At 39.2% G+C, this 10,068-nt stretch overlaps 1 protein-coding gene across 3 annotated transcripts in view; it reads left to right on the forward strand.

Annotated features, from left to right (window-relative positions):
- glra3 (glycine receptor, alpha 3) overlaps nt 1–10,068 on the forward strand; it is a 70,204-nt gene that overhangs the window by 49,144 nt on the left and 10,992 nt on the right. For 2 of the 3 annotated variants that reach the window (XM_088072954.1, XM_088072949.1), the window contains exons 6-9: nt 3,744–3,881; nt 4,380–4,594; nt 7,274–7,423; nt 9,921–10,049. In XM_088072954.1, coding sequence (XP_087929080.1) covers nt 3,744–3,881; nt 4,380–4,594; nt 7,274–7,423; nt 9,921–10,049 — 632 coding nt within the window. The remainder of the gene's footprint in view (nt 1–3,743; nt 3,882–4,379; nt 4,595–7,273; nt 7,424–9,920; nt 10,050–10,068) is intronic. The other variant, XM_088072957.1, reaches the window with a different exon arrangement.

Genomic DNA, 10,068 nt, shown 5'->3' on the forward strand with positions numbered 1-10,068 from the left:
ACCTCGCAGCTTTGTAAACTGTTGGGGATTAGGTTTGTGTACATACACATAGAGCCCACCATATACAGACAACAGGCCGTGTGTGTTTTTCTTCAAGCGTAATGTACGCTCCATTTTGAGGGTGGTGTACATTGCATTTATTTGTACTTTTACTTTTAACACTTCATTACATTTAATATTATAAAATTACTTCTGATACTTAAGTACAGTAAATATCATATACTTAAATTCTGATAGGTGACTTTAACTTCTACCAAAGACATTTTCTGTTAAGATATCTGCAATTTTACTTAAGTTTTGCCTTCAGGTACTTTATCCAACACTGGTTAAATTTGAGCCATGGATGTATTCTGAACCAGTCATCCTGAAATTACTTATACAGTCTATGTCTGGAACGTGTTTTTGGACTGCTACTTCACTTTAGTAGCATTACCATTATCTGTCTGAGGAGTCTGAGGATTACTGTTGTTAACGCTGACATCTTTGGCACTGCCATTTGTGCTGGTTCTTTTGGAATTCCACCAGCAGACTATCGTTGTTGCACGCCTTCAGTTCACATCACTGAAACCTGTCTGTATGCTAATGAGAGATGCTGCATCAGCAGAGGAAGCGCGTAGCCTTCTTAAAAAAGGGAGAAAGCTACGAGGAAGTACCACAAAGTACACTGATTTTTTGTTGTTGTGCACTGCCCACTTCTTTTCAGCGTCCATGTTAACCAGTTGGGGCTGTTTACACAGGATGTACCACAGCCTGACCTCAGCTGCCAACTTGTGATCTTTTCTGCCAATCCAGGAGCAGTCAAGTTCCCATTCAAAAGTCTTAAAGAAGTAGGAAAGTGTAGAATATATCAATAAAATTTAAACATAAGTACTAATATAAAATAAATATATCTAAACACTAAAGTATAAATATAAATGTACATTTTGTTCTACCATGTGATAGATAAAACAACAGATTAACAACATTTGAATATAGCATATTACACAGGAATATGATAGATAAACTATGCATCAAATGCTTACACATATTTGTCAACTGTGTCTAAACAGAGAGCGAGTGAGACGAGCAGACACACACAGACATACACACATAAGCCGTTTTTACACTGCCTGTTCAGCATGAAAATAATGCACCATTATGCTGCTGTGCTGTTCCGAATAAATATAACGTACAATCGTGGAAAGAGGGGACAGAGTGGTCTCACCTCTGGGCCAGGAACAGAGGTTGTGACAGCCCCAAAACGAGGCCTGTATAAAACATAAAGCTGAAAAGACGTGACTATGGGTGGGGCAAGTGTGACAGTTTGACGACGTGTTTATGTCCCAACGTGGGAGCTGTCAGCAGTTTATTCAAAGAAGACTGTTGGTTGTAAATGTTTACAGACTGGGAAAACAATGAGATTCGGAAGCTCCTTAACCTCCGAGCAGAGGGTAAGGAGATCAGCTGCCAAGTTAAAGCCATTGTTTAGAAAGTGCTGCCAACGCTTATGTTTTATGTCACAATGCAGTGTATAATCACACACGGCAGCCGAGAGATGCCACCATCATTTAATTGTGTAAAAATGCAAAGGAGGCATAAAGAGGGGACCTCGTGGCGAACGTGACATCTGTGTAAAACTGGTTTTAGACACACACACAAGCAGACAGAGACAGAGCTCTACATGTGATTAGAAAGAGCAGTTTTGCTTGCTGTTCAGCACATAGAAACAAGCTTCTGGTGTTAACAGGCAGGCGACTGCTGACTGTGCAACAGCTGATATATGGGAGCGCTTCTGCATCCAGCGTGAATATGGCGTGATGCAGTGTTCCTTCAGGTCTGCCCGCATTCTGCATCAGTGCAAACATTGGCTGAACATTATTAGACATCGCTGTAAATATGTTTGTGAATTTTAACCGCTAGTTTTGCTGGAGTCTATGAAATTCTGCACAACTGCAACCCTGCTCTGAGATTCAGGCCCTGAATTACACACATCACATTATGTATTACTTTCCATCTTTACATTTATTTTGCCGTGTATTCTCATGTTTTCTCTCATTTTTCATTCATCCATACATCTCACCAAAGTATATTTAGTATCATCCTCCTTCCGCTTGACAGGATACAGTATCGAAGCAGACACATGGCCGTATCTTTTTGAGGAAATACAAAGTCGTGCTTAATAATGTTGATAGATTTATGATGACTAATTCATCCTCTGTCCTGGCCCCGGGGGACAGATAACACTTGGACAGATTATTTGTCTTCATTGGTGGGTTTGTTCTGCTCTAGCCCACGAGCAAAAGCCATTACCGTACATACATCTAGCTCTGTTTTTATATTTATATATGTAAATATAATAGATTATTTTTGTTGCTGTGCTGTTTTGAGGAAACATAAAGACACGCACATACAGAGGGAAAGCGAGAGGGAGTGATGCATGATAGAAAAAAACACTTTGATCCATCCCCAAGTCATTTCAGCATTACACATTATATATACTGAAGCTTTAATATATAGTAGTAATTTTATTTAATATTTGAGAGTATTGTGATGTACAGATTGTCAGGTAATCCCATTTGTATTACTGATATGATGATTTTTCCCCTTTTTTACAAGACTGAAGTAACAGAAATGGAGGGAAGAGTTTTGAGTTGATGCATTTGCTGTGACCAGCAGATCTTGTAAATGCTTTGAGTTGACAGTTGGAGACACTACGGGCGATTTTAAGATTTTAAAAAATCCAGCCACAGAGGCTTGGATGCTTGTGTTGAAGGCTGAGGGCGTCCAGTGTTTTTTTTTCTTTCTTTCTTTTTTTGAACATAGTATACAAGTTAAAAAAAAAAAAAGATTTTTCACACGCTTTTAGCTGAACCTTAAGAGGAAAAATGAACAAAATGTTTTGCGTATGGCTGTAGGCTTGTAACAGCTGGTTTCTGTTTTTGCCAAGAAGCCCGACAGTGCACTGACCATTGCATGCATTTTAATGTGGCTTCCATTCGCTCAGTTATTATCCTCGTACATTTGTTTGTTTGCTTTGTGTCTCTTTCTGCTGTTTCCCATTTTTAACCTTGAATGTCACATAAAAAACATGATGGCGCCTACAAAATTAGTTCAGTATAGTTTCATTTGCAAATACACATGGATAGAAAGACAAAAAAACTAAATTAAAAAGTTTGAACACTGTGCAGGAGAGATCAGAAGCCAAAAAATGCCTTGTGGATATATCTCTTCTATTAAAATATCTATAATATATATATTTAAAAAAAAATATTTAAAAAAATAAAAAAGATAAAAACAAAGATTGCCTAATTGATTAAAATTTCAAGACTAAGCAGTAATACAAAGTTGATAAAAATGTACAAATGACAAAAAGTGCGTATTTGCAAAGAGAAATGCAATACAAATAAATCAGTGAAGAGCTATGAATCTTTTACAAAACGGATGATGTATTTCTGCACTTTCAAGTGCTTCAACTTCTTCTCCACCGAGTACGACATTAAAATGCTGCCTACATGTTAATGAGTCAGAACTCTAATCAAATAATACAATAATAATTTAAGAATTTAACATACGAGCATCTGGGTATAAAGTCAAAATAAACAGAGGGGTGTTAGAAGCACATCTGCTACTCTGAGACATTTGAAAAATAAAGGCCCAGAGACAGAAGTACCACAAGACGTCACTTCAATGGTTGTTACTGACCTTTAAGATGTGTAATATTTTATGAATTGTTGATCAATAAATTGTCTGCTTTGTTTTTTCAGTTGGTTACACTATGAACGACCTGATCTTTGAGTGGCAAGAGAATGGACCAGTCCAAGTAGCCGAAGGCCTCACGCTCCCACAGTTCATCCTCAAAGATGAATCAGACCTCAGATACTGCACCAAGCACTACAACACAGGTACACACACACACACACACACACACACACACACACACACACACACACACACACACACACACTGCTGTTAGCATCACGACGCAGGTACTGTTACATGCACACAGGGTGAAACGGTTGTCACGTTTCATCAGTCATGTTCACGCTGCCGGGATCAAGCCAAGAAAAAAAAAATCAGCTACAGGACGAAGAAACAAACAGAGTGACATCCAGACTGATGTTGTCGTTTCATTAAATGGGATCTGACCACAGACAGCAGACAACCAGGGACGAGTGTGTGTGTGGGGGCGGGGACACTGAATGATTCACGAAGCTCCTTCATATCGATATTTATAGATTTTGGGCATCATAATCAGCAGACCCAAAGTATAGACGCGTTTTTGTCGGCATATTTCTGACTGTTTTTGGAAGACTGTTAGTATATCCAGAAAAATTAAAGGTGAAGCGCATGTAATTATAAACAAGTGAGTATTATTATAAGCCGTCTCTGTTTTGTTGCAGGTAAATTTACTTGCATCGAAGTGCGGTTCCACCTGGAGCGTCAGATGGGCTACTACCTGATCCAGATGTACATCCCCTCTCTGCTCATCGTCATTCTGTCCTGGGTCTCCTTCTGGATCAACATGGACGCTGCCCCAGCCAGAGTGGCGCTGGGCATCACCACCGTCCTCACAATGACAACACAGAGCTCAGGCTCCAGGACTTCACTGCCGAAGGTCTGTGTTTTATGTGTTTTATTATTCATCTGTATATTCTAGGTGGCCCAATTTCCTCCCACTGTCCCAACACATGCAGGTTATGCCAACCATACTCTAAACACTTTGAAAAGACTTTTTAAAGACTTTTTAAAAACTTCTGACACCATTTCACACAGACAGTTTTTAGTCACACACTGTATGATTTTGCAAAGACTTGGGATCTTGCAGGGTCACTATTTGCAAAACTACAATAGGATTACTTTAGGGTTGTGTCCCATCCTGCTCCTAGTGGAAAATATACCACCAAACTCTGTTTAAAAAATATGACATATGAAGAATTCCTTGCATGTCATCTAACAACTCTTGAAACACAGTGTTGAAAGTGTTTTTGTCAATTTGACATCAATATAATCCATTAAAATAACCTTTAGTTGAGTGCAAACTTTACATTTTGGGTTTTGTCGCCTAGAATCACCACCATCTTTTGTTGATGAGCTTTGCAATTTCAGTGGGAATGAGAGTTTAAAAAAACTGAGATTTCTGCAGTACAAGAGAAACAATATATAGCTATAGCTATGGGCATGTCGGTAGGAACAACCTCGCTCGAGCATGTTGCAGCAGGCAGAGTTGTTATGGTATCATGTAACTCTTCAAAAGTTGGGTGGATCATCTGGACTTTTTGAATCCACAATTCCTCTGTGAAATCGTGGACTATCACCTCCCAGAAACCCCTCGTACGTGGCCACACCCACGTTTAATGGGCTTGTCAATCCATTATCGCTCGCATAACACACCTATGTCGCCTTTTATTGGAAATGATAACGGCTGGTCGGTCGTTATATTTTTCATTTGGTGAATCTCTGTAGTACTACAATGCTTCTTTTACAATGGTATGTTTTGACACATTTTACCTTCATCAAAAAAAATTGCAGCTCTCGCAATTTGGATTTTGCACCTGGTCATATTGTGATTTCCATGAATTCTGCAGGCCTAACAAGCAATTGTCAGAAACTGTATATATTTATTTATTTTATGTAATGTAAATATAATGTGCCACCATCATGCTTTGGGTGGTGCAAACAGGAAGTGTTATGTTGCTATGGAGTCAGTTAGCTGTGGGCTACACCTGTGCCCTATTTATTTTTGTTTATTTTTAGTATATTTAGTGTTGTTTTACATTTTGGTGAATCTGCAGCATGAAATGTCATTCTGTATTAGCTGTAAGCACTTCCTGTTTGTACTGTAACCATGGATGTTCAGACAGATTGTGTCCATCTGGTTCAAATTGTTAAACTCGCAGGCCTTTGGTGCAGCACATATATATATATAAACATAATATTTATTTAGGAGGATATATTTCATGTATATGCATACATACATACAGTATATAGATATAGGTAAGTGACTGGGGAAGAAGGTGGACAAACAGGCTGGATGTGTGTAAGTGTGGCAGAGCTGATTTATTCCCTCTCCTGGGACCTGAATTAACTATTTTTTTATTGGCGGATGTTGTGCATGGGTAAGCACAAGTATGTGTTGATTTCACACATCATGTATCTGCGTGTGTGAGAAAGAGTCCCTCCGTCTTGTTCTGGTATCTTGTATGCATGAGAAAAACTCACAAATGGAGCACTTTGTTACGTAACGCTTATTAGCAAACCCATCTCTCTCACACATACTGTACACATACACCTCAACAACATGGCTGATGGTGTCCGTGTGTGTGAGTGTGTGTGTGTGTGTGTGTGTGTGTGTGTGTGTGTGTGTGTGTGTGTGTGTGTTTATAGGTTAGGAGATTTCTCATGTTTCCGGTGCCTGACAGAACTTTGCACTCCAGTATGTAACACATGTCTAAATAAGTCATTATTTCATAAAGAAATGAGGCTGCATCATTTTGACAACACAAGCATCAGCGGCACAGCCAAGGGTGTGTGTGTGTGTGTGTGTGTGTGTGTGTGTGTGTGTGTGTGTGTGTGTGTGTGTATGTGTGTGTGTGTGTGTGTGAGTGTGTGTGTGTGTGTGTGTGTGTGTGTGTGTGAAGGGCAGCAGCTGCAGCCCTAAAACACTGTCTGTAGTGATTGTGGAAAAATATGAATTGGATTAGATGATGGGTCTTCAGGAGGTTCATAAACCCTAGGGGGGGGGCGCCAAATTTTTGTTTGGGGCTTTTTTCTTTTATTTTAATTTTTTGCCCAAAAATTAACATAAGTCTGAAAATACACTAAATCTAACATATTATTAGCAAAGATGAGTCTTAAACAGTTGGATTTCGCTCTGACTGGTTGCTACAGGATTTGAGATGCAAAGATTGTATCAAACAGACTGTCTTCAAAGTTATTTCACTAGAAAATTAAAAATGTCAAAAGCAAAATACTTTCATTAATTATTAAACACATTAGTGTCACAGAAATATTATTTATGTTTGGGGTTTTTTTAAAGATTAACTCAAAGTGAAACTGACCACCCGATTTACCAGCATTGCCTTCCCTCAAACCCCTCACTAGCCTGCCTCACTAATATGTCTTAATGGTTGTCAGCAGCACCTCCCATTAAACACAATGTAAAAACAAACATGCATCTCAAAACAAAATCTAATCTGATTGATTGATTGATCATCTAAATTTACAAGAGGTCTCTGGTGGGTGCAAGTCTGCAGAATGACACTTAAGTCAATGAGGTGTTTGTGTGTGTTTGCAGGTCTCTTATGTCAAGGCCATAGACATCTGGATGGCAGTGTGTCTTCTCTTCGTCTTCTCTGCACTGTTGGAGTACGCTGCCGTCAACTTTGTGTCGAGGCAACATAAGGAGCTGCTGCGATTCAGACGACATCACAAGAGCAAAAGCAAGGTACAGAAAAATCCCCAAACACTACGCACACTGCTGTCTATACCTGCACACAGACTTATGGATTGTTTTGCTGTTCTCTTAACTCTGGTTTGAGGCCGCCACCTGGTGGTGGCATGCTATTCCAGTTTGCTATTGAGAGGAATAGCGTTAGATGAGAAGGAGGGAGAAGAGTGTGAAAATCATGTTGTTACAAAGTAATAATGAAAACAACACCATTCCCGATGTGTGACAGTAGATAAAAAGTGTGAGTGCATCTGACTGCATGTTTGACTCTCCTGAAACCCCACATCTCACTGACTGTGTTAATGCATGATGCAGCATGGCTGGACCTTCATCTATTTGGTTTGATAATTGTTTGGTTCACAGTTGTGTTATTTCTCTGACAGATGGCCATCCAAAAAGAGGATGAGTCCGTCATCAGTGCATGTTCACGATCTCTGTGGGTTGGGAAAGCATCAACTCTGCATTCAGTCAACTCACATACACGAACAGTAGTTACTTTAAAGTGGAAGGGGGGTGAGTTAAAAATGTTTGAATAAAAAAGGGGATACTTAGGAACAGGTGGACTGCCTATTTCTGTGTGATGCAGTACTGAGTACTGTGCAGTTGTTTCGGCCTGGCAGCTGTTCCTATCTTGCTTCCCCCCGCCTGGTGTCTCTCTCGAGTGGCGTCTTCTCCGCTGGCGTTTCTAAAGTCTCCCCCTGCTTCTGTGTTAAAGGCGTTTATGTCTTTGTCCTCCTTCGTGCCCCTCACCACTCCTCATGCTTTTATTGGATAAAAACTGAGTCTCTGCTGAAAAGGTAAAACTCACAGGTGCAGGTACTTACCTGATCAGTTCACTCTAATGGCAGGAAGTAAAACATATTCAAACAACATGTTCACATATGTGAACACAATTTCAAAACAAAACCTTGCAAATAAATCCAAGTAAAAGAATAAATAATTTAGAATATCTAAAACCATGCAATCTAAAATGGTCATAGTGAAAACATTAACACAACATAAAAGCCACAGCAAGAATAAAATGTAAATATGTTAAAACATTAAAACTATTACTTACACTGTATAAAAAAAGTAAGCTGCAAATAAGATGATTCAAAATTGAAAAATAAACTCAAAAACTGTTTATCTCCTCAGTTTAAATTGTTCTGAAACACGTCAAAAGGGAAATGTGACATTCACAGATACCACTGGAATTACCGATTGTTGTGAGATCCTTAGAGATGTGACTACAATTTATATATTTATATAGTACAAAAAGGTCAATACCTTTATAATAATCATGAAATGGACCGAAACAACTCCAGCATAGTGTCTGGTCCAGATCCTAAACACCCCATACAGGGCTGAAAGGTTTGGGTTTTTTGTCCATCAGAAATCTACTTTACCAATTTTTACTTGTCCCGTACAATTGTTTATCAAATAACAACAAAGACTAAATTTAATTGTCATTTAAAATCGCCCCATTTTTATCTTCCTGGCTCTAAAACTTGTGGCAATGTGCATAATACGTATTTGGAGTTTGCTCACATCATGTAATGCCAACTAAAATCCTGCTTCCAGGAAAACTGAAATGCTCGCCTATGATTTACCTCATCAAGTTTGTCTTTACCCCCCACCACATTACTCTAAGTGTCAAATTGTTACATGTGTAACTCTCAGTGAAGATGAGTACGAGACGGGACGGCTCACTCCTTTGCTACTTTCATCATCAGATCTGGAAAAACGATCTCTTTCATACTTTTAGACCAACCCGGCAAGCTGGTTGCCAGATTTACAGCCTAGCGTGGCATTTTACTTTCCCCGAGCAATTGGGCAGTCCCTATTGTTGAGCCCTGCCACGTAATGGTCTTTCTATTTGGTCAGAAATCCAGTCCTGTGGGATTCATCTTCAGCTGTCAGCCACAAGTTTTTTTTAATGTCTGTGTATATTTTTGGCATTGCTGATTTTGCTGAATGTTGCTGCAAATTGAAAAATAAGCAGTGAAAAAGAACAGCTGCAGTTGTTTCGTGGAGTTGGCTGGCTCCCCAAAATGTGTGATCATCCATTATCAGAAGGACTGTTAGTAATGTGTAGAGGATAAGATATTTACCAAAAAAAAAGCAGTCTTTTGATGAAATAAAGCAAAACAATGCTTGTTCAGACTAACCTTTATGAATGAATAATAGAAACCTGGGGAGTCAACATAGCAACACACTAAGGGTCATTTTTATTTAATTGCATAGTTACCTGACAAAGTTTATTGTGCTTTGAACCTGCATCAGTGAATTTATTTGACATTTAAAAGTAACCGTTGCGGGAATTTTTCAGAATTTATATAAAAGCACTTGAACAAAATCTGTCTGACAACATTTAAACATTTAACCATTTAACACACATGTTGACTGAATGAATGGTGTTCCCAACCCTGTTTTTGGATGCACTTTGTTTTTGTTTGTTTTTTTTCCTTTTGGTTTCCGTCCATTGATTACTGGTGTGCATGTTGTCGACTGGTAGACCAGTGGAGGTGCAGTTGATCCAGAGGAGCTAGCTGAGTCCCTCCGTCGTGTTAATGTTGACAACGGCCTCAAACCGACAGACCCTCCTTATGGATCTATGAGCAACATCTACACCAGCGATCACAGGGTAATGGCACAATGTGTGT

The sequence above is a fragment of the Plectropomus leopardus genome, chromosome 3, assembly GCF_026936395.1.
Source record: "Plectropomus leopardus strain MGB_pleo_1.0 chromosome 3, ASM2693639v1, whole genome shotgun sequence".
In the NCBI taxonomy this organism is placed as follows: domain Eukaryota; kingdom Metazoa; phylum Chordata; class Actinopteri; order Perciformes; family Serranidae; genus Plectropomus; species Plectropomus leopardus.